This window comes from Procambarus clarkii, chromosome 60 (assembly GCF_040958095.1).
Source record: "Procambarus clarkii isolate CNS0578487 chromosome 60, FALCON_Pclarkii_2.0, whole genome shotgun sequence".
NCBI lineage: Eukaryota > Metazoa > Arthropoda > Malacostraca > Decapoda > Cambaridae > Procambarus > Procambarus clarkii.
In genome coordinates, this window is record NC_091209.1 from 13,660,171 (window position 1) to 13,677,802 (window position 17,632).

Here is a 17,632-nt window from a genome sequence, read left to right on the forward strand (position 1 = left end):
CAACAGCATAGCTTGCAGTTACTAAAAAATGGTGACAAAATCATGTTTTTAGTTTAGTTTAGTTCATTTATTATGCACCCCATACCCATCTTGTGGACGGTAGTGGAAAGGGTTACAGAGGCACATAATGGGCTCAGGGACTGAACCCCACAATACATTTAGCTAAGCAAGTTGCAATCTTGATGAGCTAGTTACAAAATTCAGTATAAGTCGTCATATCAACAATGGGTTCGGGATCGACCACAAGTACAGTTTCTAAATTAAGCAACTGACATATGTGGAGTGCTAGTGTCAAAATTGATATGTTTGTCCTGCACACCGCCCCCCATCCAGTGGGCAGCGGTGGATAGGTTACAATCACTTAGTTACTACCTACAGTTTGCAAACTGGGGATATTTGGCAAAAATTTCTGATAGCAGATAATTTTGAATTAAATATTTACACATTGGTGGAACATTGGTTATAGAATTGTCTCTGAATTCACGTATCTTTTCGCACTCCATCACATAGTGACGGAGGGTGTGCGAATAATTTTATTGACACAGTTTACATTTGGTCAGGTCTACATTAGCAGATAATGAGAATTCCCAGCATGCAAATGGAAAATCACAAATAAATTATTATTATAAATATTGTATATGAACAAACAAAAGCTGAATAAATGCTAGGAAAGCTGAAGAGCCATGTGAATAATTCAACATTTACCAGCTGAGAGTTTCAATAAGCCCAAGGCAAATTTATTAGCACAATCTCTATACACAAATAACAAAAGCTTGGCACATCGGTATAGAGCACAATGCGCATGTTTCCTCTTGATTTGATTATGCGGCTAGTTTATAGTGCACCCCATACCCATCCTGTGAGCGGTAGAGCAAAAAGCATTACAGAGAGCACGAAAGGTCTTTATCAGACCTCAACGGAGATTATTACATAAACAATTTCATCTATCCTTCACACCTTATAATTACAATGTCAGCTAGTTACAGAGAATGTTCTATTTCAAGAGCTACATATTTACAGTAAGTCATACATTAATGGTAGGTCTTATCGCTAATACATAATTGTTTGAGCAGTGGAGATATTACAGTACGGTGGCTGCTGTTTATTATTAGTCTTTACAATACGCTACTTGTTTCTTGATCCCATATGTCGTTTATCTACTGGAAGCGAAATATGGATACAGTGTAAGGATTTTAGGTATTTTATCCATAGTAATAAGATAGGTTGCCATATCATACAACGTGAGTTTAGATTTATCTCTAAATGGCTCGATTTTACTACAGTCCAAGATATAGTGTTCGAGTGTGTGTGTCCCTGTCTTTGTCCACACACTTTACCTCATCTAGATCCCTATACAAGCCGAACTGTTTCCCCTTGGCTCGGTTGTTCCTGGGTCTCTGTAACACAGTTGGATTCATTCTCGACACTCAATCGGGAATCCCGGACGGGACAGAAATGATTGAGCACGTTTACTTTCACCTAATGCCTCTGTTCACCTACCAGTAAATAGGTACCCCTGGAGTTATAGACAGCTGTTGTGGGGTTGCATCCTGTGTACATATAACATCGAGAAACATTTCGTTTGGTATTTGAGATACCAAAGATTCTTGATTCTTGAGATCGAGAGATTGAGATTGAATCTCAAAGATTAAGATTCTTGTTCAATGACTACTCACAACTCTGTGATTGTTGTCTATTTTTGTTCTGTTATTATGTTTAGTATATCACCTATGCACGTAGTTAATAAGTCAATATTGACTATACGAATTTGCGAGAACGGGTTGCGTAGACACATTGTCTGTTTTGTAGGCATTTTTAATCTTTTTAAGCATTCCATAGATAAAAGGTCTAGAGGTGGGATGAACGAGGAGGGTATTGTATGAAACCCCTTCGTCCAATCTTCCTGTTTGGCAAGATCTCATCAAGGTAGGCTCTTGCATCACGATGGCAGTAAATGCAAGATCTACCAGAATCTAGATAGAATCTTTGTAAGATCTACCAGATTCTAGAAAGAATATGCCCATCGTAGATTCTACCCATTGTAGGTAGTTACGATAGTAATTCACATCGTAACTACCTACGATGAACTACGGGCTTACCATAGCCCGTGCTCCCTGGAACTCTTTTGTTCCAGGTAGCGAATCTTAAACAGCAACAACAACTTACGATGGGCATTACCCATCGTAGGTAGTTACGATGTGAATTACCATCGTAACTACCTACCAGGTAGTTACGATAGTGATTCCCTGTTAGTTTTGAGCTCAAAGCCAACACATCCTTCATGTTTGGTTACGCCGCGTAACCTAGCACTATTGAGGTTGACCTTGTAACCCAATAAACATGCCATATAAGTTCAGTAGAACTTCGGTTTCAACCCTTTTAACCCTGTCGTAGCTCAGACGATTAAGGCAGTGTCTGGGATGCTGATGCCCAGACGCAGGTTCGAATCCTCGTCACGGCCCTTGTGGATTTGTTCATGCCATATAAGTGTTCAACCCTCCAAGTTATAGCCTGTTTTAATATACAGTCACGCCACCTAATCTAATTTTTTTCAGCCCGCCGATACGATATTAACGATGAGAAGATTCGAACTCTTTCAAAGAAGGCTGCTGACAATTTTGACATCATTCAGGGCCCCTTGGCTCTGCTAGACCTGTACCCCTGGCTCCGTTCTCTGCTGCCGGAGTTCCTGAAGAACGCCTGGATGAAACTGAACGAGGTCAAGCAAAACAGGGACAAGCTCGATGCTTTCATGCACGTAAGGCAGTGCTCGTTGGTAGCTTGTTTGATTTAAAACATTAATACATAATATATATATATGTGTATATATATATATATATATATATATATATATATATATATATATATATATAATATGATTTACACATAAGTATATTTATCGTTATATATACAGTACTGTATATTGGAATTTTGTGTATTGCAAAAAATACACATTAATTTCTATATATATATGGAACATTTTGCATATTGCTATAGTGAACAAACTTTGCATATCCCAATATTGAACAAACAATCTTACTTTAAAATAACAAGTAAACAGTGAGTCACTTCTAAAATGATCACTTGCAGGTTGGTCAGTTAGCTCCCGTGGCGGCATTAATAACTCTTCCTTGGTTGATAGACCTTAAGACCAACGCTATATTATGTAGAATGGTTGCTCTTGCACGTTGCAACTGGGACACACCTCCAGCACACTCTTTACTTGAAACATATCATCTATCAACAACTCTTACGTTCGAAATCTACCTCATGATTAATACTACTTTCCCAGTTAGACTGTAACAGTCTTTTGTTTCTTTAGGAAGAGCTCTTGTAAGGCATCTTAAAATGATGAAAAGTCATCTTCCTTTGCCACCAGTGGAAAGGGTTACAGAGGCACATAATGGGATCAGGGACTGAACCTCACAATTCATTTTGTAACTTGCTTAGCTAAATGAATTGTGGGGTTCAATCCCTGAGCCCATTATGTGCCTATGTAACCCTTTCCACTACCGCCCACAAGATGGGTATGGGGTGCATGATAAATGAACTAAACTAACCTTTGCCACCATTAATATGGTATTATCTACAAAATTGATAGCATGGCTCAAAGTATGGTTGCATTAAATGTTGTGTCAGTTTCTATACTTAGAAAAATACAAAATATATATATTCAACCTTCCCACCCCCTGTTGCAGGATATAGTGATGGAACACCTGGAGAACTTCGATCCTAGGGATCCCCAGGACTTCATCGATGCCTTTCTCGTTGACCATGTCACCAGCCCACACAATCCCTCCGACCACAGGAAATATCTTCTCTCTGAACCGGATTGTAAGTTCGTAGATTTGAATTTATGCTTGACTTTAAGCAGCTAGGATATTTGAAGAGTCTACCCCCCTTCACCGCTTGAAATAATTTACTGTTTTCCAATGTATTTTAGGTTTTGGCCAAAACGCTATGCGTAATATTGGCTTCATTAGTTTGTGCAACTTCTGTCCCCATAATTGTACCGTTCCTCTTTTGTTCTTTGTACACACATTCTTTTGAATGGAAATTTCAATTTGGATGGCATCATGCCATAAACTCTTATGCTGAAAGATTGTTCATAATTTCGTTTTTTTTTCTACAGTCTTTTAAGATGTCAATTTGCCAATAAGGACTTTATGAGATCTGACTGAAGGTTTTAATTGATGAATTCTTTACAGGAGAAAGAACATTTTCAAGTCTACTCTCAACTTTTTCTGTACATCATCGTCTGTGTATAACTTGTGCAACTGTCCCGGCTTGTACTATAGTGTTCAACTTTGCAACTGATCTCACTTTCAATGCACTGCTCGATTGGTTCTTGCTACGAGTGGTGGCTAGTTTATTGTACACCCCATACCCATGCTGTGATCGGTTGCACACAAGGATTACAGAGGGAACAAATTATTGTAATCAAATCTCAGTGGGTATTTGACATTACCCACCGAGTTTGCAGTGTTTTCTACATTACTGGTTGGCCGTTTATCTGACCACCTATTCCCGTCGTCTCTTGCAGGGTTCAGTGTAACTATTGCCCCACTTCCAGCCCACCTATGAAGTGAAGGTGGTGGAGGCCAAAACTGTCAGTAATTTCAAAGCGTTATATGACAAAGAGTACTGGGAAGACGGGACACCAGGAGCGTAGCTCTCATCCTGTAACTACACTTGGGTAATTACACTTAGGTAATTACCTATCACTGTATGAATAACCCCCCACACACTTTTCCGTTAATCATGACCACAATATTATTAATAATACATTGATAGGATAACGATAATAACATAGATAGAACCTTGGAGTACTGTTGGCTTTGTTCTCGACTCGCAATTGGGAATCCTGGGTTAGATTCCCGGACGGAATGAAAATAATTGGACAAGTTTCTTTTCACCTAATACATCTGTTCACCTGGCAGTAAATAGGTACCAGGTAGTTAGGACACTGTTGAACAGACCTCAATTCTCAAGTCGATTGACTTGAGAATGGTCCAGGACGGACCGAAACGTCGTCGTCCCTTCAACTTCTAGTGTGTGGTCTGGACAACATACTTCAGCCACGTTATTGTGACTCATCGCTTGAGTTAGGACACTGTTGTGTGTGTGGCATCCTGGAGGGGGCAGGGGGAGTTATACAAGCCTCTACTAGTATGCACTATACATACACAGGTTTCCTTTCCCTGACAAATGGGAAATATTATTCATTAAGCATCCCAGGTACTATTGTGAATTTTGTTATAAAATATAAACAATTTTGCTATAATTACTGAATCTTTTGGTGTGTAACTACACCTTTTTTGTAAGATCTGTATCTGTTTCCAACTTTACCATTTGAAGAAGCAGCAGAATTATAGCATAAATATTTTTGCAATCTGTTAAAAAAATCAAATCTTCTTCCAGATAATTATTTTACTTTGTTCAAATTCTTTCATTTGACCTCATTAAAATATAACATAACTTCCTTTCAGTGCGGAACTTGAAATCAAATCTAAGTGACCTCTACATGGCGGGGACAGAAACAACGTCTTCGACTCTGCGATGGGGTTTCCTGTACCTGGCAATGTACCCACAAGTTCAAGCCAAGATCCAGAAGGAGATCGATGCCGTCTTGCCAAGAGACACCTTTCCTGCACTCGAGCACAAGGACAAGTGGGTATGATATGCTTCATGTACATTAATCAAACATTACTGTCTTGGCTTCATTCATGCTTTTTTTTAAGTATTATAGCTAAAAAAATGTATTAGTGAATTGTTAATTATATTGTAGCTATGAATTTGCTTGAAATGAATGTTATGGAGCTAACTCCATAGTGATACTTATACACGTACTCCAGTTGTCAACACACTCAAGTCTAATGTGTTCCATGTGTCAACATCCAACCCTGACCCACACACATACAATGTGTCAACATCCATCCCTGACCCACACATGTGTCAACATCCAACCCTGACCCACACACGTGACAACAAGCAACCCTGACCCACACACATGTGACAACACCCAACCCTGACCCACACAATGTGTCAACATCCATCCCTGACCCACACAATGTGTCAACATCCATCCCTGACCCACACAATGTGTCAACATCCATCCCTGACCCACACAATGTGTCAACATCCATCCCTGACCCACACAATGTGTCAACATCCATCCCTGACCCACACAATGTGTCAACATCCATCCCTGACCCACACATGTGACAACACCCAACCCTAACCAACGAGGTTCCCCCTCTCCATCAACAAGACCAGTGACAGTGACTGCCACTGCAGTAGTCATTATTTTAAACCTCTAGCAATCATATTACAATATACAGTATTTTAAATGTGTAAAGTTATTGCATAAAATGATGTTCTTTTATCAGGCTGGTGTACCTTGAGGCAGCGCTGAGGGAGATACAGCGAAAGGCCACAATTGTTCCTATGGGTGTCAGTCACTTGGCCACCTCTGACACCATAGTGGCAGGCTACTGCATTCCTAAGGTATGATCTTCTTCTTGAGGTTATCTTGAGATGATTTCGGGGCTTAGCGTCCCCGCGGCCCGGTCCTCGACCAGGCCTCCTTTTTGTTACACACCCCCAGGAAGCAGCCCGTGTCAGCTGTCAGACTCCCAGGTAACTATTTACTGCTAGGTAACAGGGGCGTCAGGGTGAAAGAAACTTTTTGCCCATTTGTCTTCGCCTCCACCTGGGATAGAACCCGGAACCTCAGGACTATGAATCCGAAGCGCTGTCCACTCAGCTGTCAGGCGCCCTATAGTCATATCCAATACGTTATTTATTTATTTATATACAAGAAGGTACAATGGGTTTATGAAAGTCTACATTCCAAAGGTATGAAATGTCACATCTCAACAAAAAAATTGCAGCAGGCTATGCATACCTAAGGTATGCTAGCTATATCACCAATATAATAGTGGCAGACTGCATCCCAAAGGTATACTAGTCACCTCTGAAGCCACAGTGGCAGGTTATACCATCCTAATATATTGATTTATTTATTCTCTTTATGCTTGTATATGGCATCTGTAAACCCTGGAGCCTCACATCTTCAGTTTTGCATAACCCAGATTAATTAGTAAACATTTCCCAAGTTTACTTTACATTCTCATGTAATATTTACTAATTTATTCAAGATAAATTTACCTATCAATTCAAGTTACTTTCATATGCTCCTTAAGAGTGAAACACACATGAGCCTGAATTCACACCTACAGCATTCATTATTATATCTTGTTATCAGTAATATACTGCATTTACATGATTATCTAAACCAAGGATATGTTATGTTTCACCTGCATTTACAACACGTTATAAAGTATAATACGTATAAGTTGCAATATTTGCAAATTTACTGGGATTTTAATAATAATTGATATTGCAAATTATTAATGCCAGTATTGTATAATCCATATGACGTAAACATTGATGTACAGTACACCTGACTCTAGGGCACAATGGTGATGGCAGCCATGGAAGGTTGTCACAATGATCCCCAGTACTGGGAGCGACCTCAAGACTTTTACCCGGAGCATTTCCTTGATGAGCAAGGAGAGCTCATCAATAAAAGGGAAGGATTCTTACCCTTTTGTTTAGGTGAGTCACTTACATGGGTAAATGTATACTGTACTATAATGACACCCCTAAGTGTTGATACTGTTTCAGCCTCGCTACTGTTTCAGCTTTGCTATTGTTTCAGCCTTGTTACTGTTGCAGCCATGTTACTGTTGCAGCCATGTTACTGTTTCAGCCTAATTACTGTTCCTGCCTATTGTTACAGTCCCAGCCTTTTACTGTCCCATATATATAACTGTCCTAGCCATGTTACTGTTCCAGCACTCTTTACAGTGACTTATTCTTCACTTTCTGGTACTTGGCATAATTATATACATATTCATACTTGTATTTGATTTCTTCTTTCTAACATGCAGGAAGACGTCAATGCTTCGGGGAGCCCATAGCCCGTCTGGAGCTGTACATCATCGTCGCAGCACTGCTACAGAAGTACACTATTACGCTTGCTCCCAATGAGAAGGTCTCCACAGAAGGTGACCCCCGCAGACCTCTGTTCAATTTTGCTAGACCATTTAAAGTAATACTTACTAAACGAGACTGACCATATATGTGTAATGATTATATAATTGCATGAATTAGCGTGCCCCATTCTTGGATAAGAAGCAATGTTCTCAACATGGTAGGTTTCTTGAGTTGGGAAAGTAGCAAAACCAATAATTAAGAATGATGGAGTTGAGAATGTCTTCCAATTTTTTTTAATTATGTAGCCAACCAAATAAAGAAAAGTAGACAATATCAAACAATTTAAAGCACTTTCTAAAACAATCAACATTGTAAACCTAAAAAAAACTGACAAGTTTGCCCCATATATATTTATGTATAAAATATATCTTTCAAAATGAAATAAAAAACAATATATAATTATATGATCTGTTGTTCTGTAGATGGGAACTAAACAGTAAGTACCTCTAAACAACGGACAATGGACATGCACTACACTTGTGTGTGTGTGTGTGTATATACACTGAGAGTTTACTTTAGCTGTGGACTGTGTCCAGAACTAATGTATACAGTACTTGCAGGTTGGTCATTAAGAACTTATGGTGGCCTTAATAACCGTCCAGAGGTTGATAGGCATTAACCCCAACACCAAGCCAAAATAACAGTAGACATAACAGATTATACAGAACATCACTGACGGGAGGATCATCCCATTTACTGTACTATGTAAGGATATCAGAGTACCATAAAAAATTTCAAAACTTATGAAAACTTATTTAAATTACTGGGCTGGAATATATTTTGAAAATACTGTACTAAGGAGCGACAATCCTTCAAAACATACTGTACAGCATCCGAAGGTAATAATGCATCGCCTGTACAGTACCTCAATAAGTGGGAGCAAATTGGTTACATTTCTTAAACTTTTATATTATTTTATAAAATTCAGGGAGTTAATTTTGAATATGTTCAAGTGTGTGTGTGTGTTATTATCTAGCCAAAAACTGTGTACAATTTAAAAATTATATTATATAAATACAACAGATAGAGGTTAAGTCTCAATCAACTCGTTGAAGGACGACTCCACTGTTCATAAAAGTGCAGATATGTCAGGAGAAAAATTATGTTATTTGTTCTCTTGGATCCTTCATGGTGACCATAATTTATGCATACTCTTAAGTCTTGTTAATGTGCCAGAACAAAATGTTTTGTAAATTGTGTATACAGTACTTAAGATATAACAGTTTAAAGAAATAACTTTCATTCCTTTATACAGTACTAGATATAGGAAAGAAAAAGGTAAAAATTGATTTTACTCCAAGTTATGGCGATACCTTGTCGAGCACAGGAAACCTATGCATAGGCTTTCCATAACCTACTACAGTATTCAAGGCTTTTTGAAAAATCGATTGGCTAAGGTCTAGTAAGGACCTGTACTCAAGGCCTGTCGGAGATCCACTAGCTAAGGTCTAGTTGCAGTCCCTACTCAAGGCCAGTCAAGGACACCCTAGCCAAGGTCTGCCGTAGACTCCATACCCAGACTGTGTTCACATGGCCAGACACAACTTTACCAACCTGACCGGCCAAACATCGTATTCATTATCCATAGTGGCCTATGGTTCACAGACTAATCAATCAAGTTAACAAATTTTCCTCTACATAATATAAAGTTAATAGACTTTGAAACATGTTTCAGGTTTGTCAAACTATGTAGCATGGTTTAATGTAGTCCAACTATATTGGTGATACTATATAGTAGAAGTGCTCTCACATAGACTACAATTATAAAACACTATAGTTTTCTTAAATCCATAATTTATATGACAGTATACAGAATCACTGCAGTCATTTGCAACATGAAGGCCATACATTATTCAAACTTCCATGAGAGCAACTTGAGCAGGTTAAGGATAAATGTATACCAAATACTGTACATAGAAAATATATTTTGAAAGAGGAAAACTATACACAAGTATAATTTCTTATTTCCATGGGGTGTAATAAAAAATTATAAAAGCAAGTGTTATAAAGCAATACAAAAATTACAGAATATTTTAATTTGAAAACATGTCTGTAATATTACATATTTACTAATACTGTACTGAAGCAATAATCACTAGCAATATATCAATTCATATGTGCCAAAATATCCAGTATATATTCATCAGAAACTAATTTTTCCTCTGTTGTATCCATGGCTGTTGACAAGAGGGCAGCAAGAACATGTTTACACACTATGCTCTCTCTTCTCTTGACTACAGCATATTTAAATGCAGGACACTGACAGAAGGTAGAATGAGGGAGACATACGTATGGGGTTCCAGAGGTGCCAGTAACTTGGTATACCCAGCGTCCACTGCTCGATGTAACCTTTGTAACCTGGGAGAATGTTACAAACTTAGATAATAACTAGATATCTCTTGATCAACTGCAATGAAATTATATCTCACTAGGATGACATTACACCCCAATGTAATGAAAACTGGGGATGGAATGATTACAGGGTGCTGCAAAGAATACTTAGAATATAATGAGTACATGGAGCCTAATGTATTTAGGCTGGTGTACAGAGCACAAGCTGTTGTAAGAGGGCACATACAAGTTGGTAGTGTTGTCATAGTAGTGATGTAGAGAGGTGTGTGGGGGTGGCAGTATTAAAGTGAGATTTTTTAATATCTTAAGTGTAAGTATTTCTTTCATAATGTTTAAACTGAGGTCCAATTTATGATGTTATCCCAGCTTTACAATGCTGTCCTTAAATCTACACTATTGTTTTTCCTTATGTATTAGAAGTTTAAGCAATTGATATATATAATGCTTTCTTTCAAAATTTCCCAAACAGCCAAACACAAACTCCCAATAAAATATTCCCAAACACCCAACAAAATACAGTATTCACAAATGTCATATAAAAAATTCCTAAATGCCCCTTCAATCTACTAGCTTCCTCTCAACTCTTGCTACAAAGTGTGCAAAAGAAATGAAGCAACTTAAAGAGTATCTCAAGTTGTCAGTAAATATAGCATGGAAACAGATGTGAAACTGTAATGATTGGCTTAGAAACTGTATACATTTTGACAATGTAATGAGATTACAAATAATGAGAAAGAAGGATAACAAAGTGGTACCAATATTACCATATCTAAGAGATGAGCAGGAATATAAGTACTACAGGCCACAGACAAGTAGAGGGAAGATGAATAATAATAATAATTATTATTATAATAACAATAATAAAGATAATATATTATTCATAACATATGCATACATAAGAATACTGCACAAGAATACAGTATAATACAGAGGTATACATATTTGAAAGTACTGTACAGGGGTTGTACTGTATATTAAATGAAGCCACCATTACACAAGGTTTATCGGGCAAAACTTTGAATAATTCCATTAAAAATTTTGGTTCCACTTTAGCGTATTGTCTACCTGGCCATTTCAGTCCGTTCTGGACCATTATCAATAACAGCAAAAATATACAAATACCGAGCAAAAAGAAAATATAGTAAAACACAGCTATCTGCTTAACAACATAGGGTTTAATGAATATAACTTGAACTACTCAGATTTAAGATTACTTATGATGGAGTACATTTGAAACTTACTTTCTTGCTATCAATAATATCAAGGGCATTTAGAAGTGACTGGCCATGGACAAGATGAAGAGAGTGAAGGACCTCAGGAGAAAGCTGTCCTGATGACTGGTACTCTTCCTTCACCACCTGAAGCAATCCCTCCAACACTGCCACGACATCAGGACACCTAGCCATGTCACTTCTGAAACAATACTGCAAAACTTTACTCCAAAATGTTTTTCATCATCACTTCACACATTCACGAGGTATGAAGGCCCTGTGCTTTCTGCAGGACGTAGAAAAAAACACGTTTCAAGCCAATCTTCCCTCCATCCTCCCTCTGTATGAAGGCTGTTGAGCTCTTTGCATCATTTTCTAGTAATGATCTCACTACATCCAATAATCCTACATAATTTAATCAATGTGACATTATACTATATACATCTAGTAAAACCCCTCATATTGGGCATGCCCAACTGCTTTTGTGGCAGCATTGTAACCAATATGGCCTAAGAGGTTGCTACTGGCAAATAACACAGACACTGGAGAAGTTTTGTTATGGGATTATTAGCACCTCAGTATGGGATACCTTATCTAAGAAAGTAACCAAGTCTCACCCATTGTCTGAAATGATTTGCATAGTAGTAGCTTCATTTTATGTACAACACCTGTACTTACAATTATACTGCTGCCATATGTTCTATGTATGCATATTATTATGAATAATAAAGAATTATTATTATTCTTGAGGTGGCCTCATTATTACATCAATTGTGGTAAAATTTATGGGGATTTTTTTGTCCTTGTTTTAAGTAATTTTTGTTGTATTTTCATTTTAGTTTGTGTATTGTGGACTGTAAAATAGTTACTGTATCTTAATTTATTGTAAAATTTATGATGCAAATCAAAAGAGAATATATTGTCATGAAAAATGACAATAAAATGGAAGCTGTAAAAGAAATACAGTACCACAGAAATCTTTGTCATAATATATATTCTAAATGGTTCATATAAGTATCAAAGTTTCAAAGTTTGTTGCCGATTAAACAGGTTCCTGTCAACTGTATCCTATTATTCCTGAAGAATCTGTCTAAATTAATTTTGAACTGAAATACTATCTTGGCATTGATGGCTTTGGCAGAGAGATGATTCCATGTCCTGCATTGTGGCTTGTTAAGTTTCAACCTGTTGCTCCTTGTGTGAATTTACCGGAATTTACCCGAGGGCCACTATGTCTCGAGTGGCCTCGACGAGGTCAGGAACCAGGCGGCTTGTCAAAGGTCACCCCCATTTGTCCGGATGATTTTATCTATTTAGCTCTTAAATTGCAGCAGTAAATTACTAAGGAGTAATTTAGGAAAACAACTGGAACATAACATAGAGTAATAAAGTATACTTTAAGTTTAATGGGGCCAGCACTTAAAAATAAACAAAGGAACTTACTAAACAAGGAACGTAACTTAGTTGTCACATTAGCATATATAATACACCCACAAGCATGGAAAGCGTTTCATATACTGCGTTACAATACATTAATGCTGAGCACTTCTTTAACAAATGTCAAATGTAACTCGTAAAGCTAATTTTCTAATTATTAAAACCATATATGTATGGTTTGGATACGATAGGTCAGGCCAGCCTTCAAATACGCAGGCAAAAGTCTTGGGTACGAAATGACTAACAACCGATAACTACAGTATAAGGGGTGCATAATAAATTGGCTGATAATAAAAACAATAGAACAGTTGAGACTACAACTAGGTCACCTGGCATCAATATCCAAGTTGCTGGGTTATCTAGCAGTGTTATCCGTAGCGACAATCTTGAGTTGACCGGAGAAAGTTTGGAGGAAGGTCGCAGCCGTCATCTAGTCACTTGGTACACACGACGGATCTCGCACATGCTTACTATTTCCACAAGATAGGTATGGGGTGCATAATAAATGAACTAAACTAAACTATTTCTGACACAAAATTTGTACGTTTGTAATTGAAATTGAAATTGAAATAAGTTTATTATGGTAAAATACACACAAAGGGATGAGGTAGCTCAGGCTATTCTCACCCCATTACGTTTGTAATAGGTCGATCCCATCATCATCAATTCCGCTAGAATTTACCTGCTTAAAATTATCTGTTAGATTAAGGACCTGCCCGAAACGCTGCGTGTACTAGTGGCTTTACAAGATTGTAAATACCACGCTATATATTCTCACAAATCCAATGTACCTTCTTGTATATAAATAAATAAATAAATAAGGTCACATCATCAATGGGTTAGAGGGGTCCGTCCAATTACCACAAGAAACGCAGCGTTTCGCGCAGGTCCTTAATCTAACAGATAATTTTAAGCAGGTAAATTCTAGCGGAATTGATGATGATGATCTATTGATGATCCTGTAATTGCCAGGATCATTGGGCTTCAGTATGGGAACAATTACCAGTATTGCGTGTTTCTATTGTGTGGGCAACACTCCACTTAGGAATGATTTGTTAAACAGGTGGAGTAGTGGATTCCCAGACACCTCACACAGTGCATTGAGTATGTGGCAGGTGACTCCATCTTCACCATGCTGCTGCAGTACATTTTATTCTTTTTTTTTCAAATCCCCCTTACTTCCTGGGCTGTGATTGGTTGGCCATATTCATCATCGCTTGACTTTTTTGTGTGTATATACAAGAGTTCTTACATTCTTGTAAGAAGTAAGATCCTCTTGTTATCTTAATTCTGCAGGAGCTGTTCCCTGCTTATTTCTGCAGGGAGGGAGGAGGAGGATGCTGCATCACTCCACTTGTGTATTAGTTCCTCAGCCTTAACCTTGAAGGTCTTTGTGGGCCGCAGACCGGGTTCTGCTCCCCTTAGCTATCTGAATTTTTGCCCACACTTGTCTGGCAGATGTTGGGCGAGTGTATTACCACTGCGCCACGGGGAGTGCAGGACCCTTGCTACGACCACTAGGCAGCTTGCACCGCAACATTCAAGTGGTTCTGCACCTTGATCAGTGACGGACTCCTGGTTCAACCTTGAGTGGACGTCTAAAGCCTGTACTCCACCTGGGGGCTGCCCTAGGGGTATGTGACGCAATTTTACTCATGGTAATACTGGAGGTTAACATGGAGTCGGTGATATTTTCCTAATAAACCTCCATTACCCGATCACTATCACTTTATCTTTTGCTTTCCCTACCTGTCAGTGTAGGGGAAGCTTAAGGAAGCATCTTTTGCTTTCCCTACCTGTCAGTGTAGGGGAAGCTTAAGGAAGCATCTTTTGCTTTCCCTACCTGTCAGTGTAGGGGAAGCTTAAGGAAGCATCTTTTGCTTTCCCTACCTGTCAGTGTAGGGGAAGCTTAAGGAAGCATCTTTTGCTTTCCCTACCTGTCAGTGTAGGGGAAGCTTAAGGAAGCATCTTTTGCTTTCCCTACCTGTCAGTGTAGGGGAAGCTTAAGGAAGCATCTTTTGCTTTCCCTACCTGTCAGTGTAGGGGAAGCTTAAGGAAGCATCTTTTGCTTCCTCTACCTGTCAGTGTAGGGGAAGCTTAAGGGAGCATCTTTTGCTTCCCCTTACCTGTCAGTGTAGGGGAAGCTTAAGGAAGCATCTTTTGCTTCCCCTTACCTGGGGCCTCGTAGCCTGGTGGATAGCGCGCAGGACTCGTAATTCTGTGGCGCGGGTTCGATTCCCGCACGAGGCAGAAACAAATGGGCAAAGTTTCTTTCACCCTGAATGCCCCTGTTACCTAGCAGTAAATAGGTACCTGGGAGTTAGTCAGCTGTCACGGGCTGCTTCCTGGGGGTGGAGGCCTGGTCGAGGACCGGGCCGCGGGGACACTAAAAGCCCCGAAATCATCTCAAGATAACCTCAAGATAAGATAACCTGTCAGTGTAGGGGAAGCTTAAGGGAGCATCTTTTGCTTCCCCTTACCTGTCAGTGTAGGGGAAGCTTAAGGAAGCATCTTTTGCTTCCCCTTACCTGTCAGTGTAGGGGAAGCTTAAGGGAGCATCTTTTGCTTCCCCTTACCTGTCAGTGAGGATGAGATCTAATTCTTTTATGCCCCCTGCCTTCCAGTTATTTGTTTGTGCTGTTTTGCCTATGTATGCTTTCAGCGAATTCCATTTCTTCGCCTTGTAGTGTTAAAGTATTTCCTTATTTTTAGTTTATTCGTATTTTTAACTTCCATCCATGTTCTCATCCTGTTTTTCTTTACCTGAAATTACCTGAGGGCCACTAACACTAATGGCCTCAACGAGGATAGGAAGCTGGCGGCTTGTCGAAAGTCACCTCAGTACTTTGAATGTATTTATCATGTTTCCTCTGGACCTTCTCTCATCAAGGATCATTAGGTTGAGTTCGCATAGCCAGTCTTAACAGTTCAATTCCCTTATTTTGGGCACTATAGCCTTGTTATAACAGAACTTTAGGTTGTGATTTTTCTTCACAAGGCTCTATGCTGGCTTGCCATATGCCAGTGTTGTTATCCTATTTCAATGTGCATAAAGCACTAGCGCTGTCATTATGTCTATTCTGAAATATTTCTTTCTAGGGGTCAGAGCTGGAAGTACATTAACTCCCAAATCTTTTTTTCCTCTTCCAGTTCCTGTAATTGCTTTCTCCTTAGGATATAGATTCCTTGTTTTGTGGTGGTGTTACAGTGAATATGTAGGTACTGTATGGCATATACATTGACAGCTTGTGGAGAAGGCTTCACAGAAAGACTGTAAGGTGCACTTGGCTTTTATGATCCTGAAGAAGTAATATGCCAAAGTAATAGAAAACTCTGGAAAGTTAAAAATGTGCTTACTTACCTAGTTATGCTTGTGGGGGTTGAGCTTTTGGCTTTTTGGTCCTAGCCTGTTGGGACCATACATCCAACTTTGTATGAAGTTGGATGAGCTCAGTTAAATACTATGAAGAAATTTTATGAAGTTAGTGTACACAAGGGTTGTATGATGTTTCTTTGGATGTTCAATACAGTACAGTATATAGACGAGGTCTTGTTGGAGATCACGGTAAAAATATTAGAAAAAAGTATGTACTTTGTGTAGGAGAGGAGTAATTGAATTACAGCACATTAAATTTTATATAAAATGATGTTGCAGTTCTTTTAGCAGAGAATGAAGAAGTTTACGTACATTAGTTGAAAGGTAAAGGTGAATATGGAGAAAATTAAAGTTGAGGTGATATGTGAAATTAGTTTGATGACAAAGACGATGAGAGAAAAAAAAAAGAGCAGCAAAGACGAAGTGTGAAGAGTGTACAGGTTGTGGTGGAGAAGGAGGCTAGGTTGCACTATTGTGTAAAAAGAGCAGTTGTTTTGTTTATACCTGTGGCATATCCTTAAAACTACAAACGTTAAATACTGTACAGTATATTGTTCTTGACTTAATATAGATGTTGGGATATATGGCTATTCAGTGTATCACCAAATTCAAGTTTTCTTTTAATAGTAGCAAATACAACTATAAAAACATATCTTTGCACATATTTAAAAGCATAATACTGTATATGAAAAATAATATTCATATTTAAGAATAATGAAAAAATTACAATTTATTTTTGCCTAATGAAGGTTACAAATATTTTGGTTAGAGTATGTACAGGTCTGCAAAGGACTTGTTCCAAATGTCAATTTTAATATCAATACAGTATAGCCTTTATGTTCATGATACATTATCTTTTTCTTATTTGTTCTAGCCAAACTACTCTTGATAACAGATGTCTTTTCTAATCATAAATATATTTCAAGAGCAGCAAGAGGTAACACCATGCATCACAAAGAAAAGGCTCTTATAGTGTGAAAGCATTCAGTGGTGGCAAACTAGGCCACCAAAAGAAAAAAAGGGCTGCATATACTAGCTGTATTTTATAATATATACCAAACATGATCAGAAAGTCAGTTCTAACTCCCTCCCCCCCCCAAAAAAAATATATATACTGTACGACAAAAAGTACAATACAGTAATAGCAGAAAGTGCAAAAATACAGTTGGCTGAAAGAAACTGCACTGAAACATTA

The 17,632-nt window shown here is 38.4% G+C and overlaps 1 protein-coding gene across 6 annotated transcripts in view; it reads left to right on the forward strand.

Annotated features, from left to right (window-relative positions):
• Positions 1-8,461, forward strand: part of LOC123767033 (cytochrome P450 2L1) — a 57,900-nt gene extending 49,439 nt beyond the window's left edge. For 5 of the 6 annotated variants that reach the window (XM_069307530.1, XM_069307528.1, XM_069307532.1 and 2 more), the window contains 6 exons: positions 2,556-2,758; positions 3,699-3,834; positions 5,490-5,670; positions 6,390-6,507; positions 7,476-7,620; positions 7,956-8,461. In XM_069307530.1, coding sequence (XP_069163631.1) covers positions 2,556-2,758; positions 3,699-3,834; positions 5,490-5,670; positions 6,390-6,507; positions 7,476-7,620; positions 7,956-8,140 — 968 coding nt within the window. In that variant the 3' untranslated portion in view covers positions 8,141-8,461. Of the gene's footprint in view, positions 1-2,555; positions 2,759-3,698; positions 3,835-5,489; positions 5,671-6,389; positions 6,508-7,460; positions 7,621-7,955 lie in introns of those variants that run through there. The other variant, XM_069307533.1, reaches the window with a different exon arrangement.
• The last annotated feature ends 9,171 nt before the right edge of the window (positions 8,462-17,632 follow it).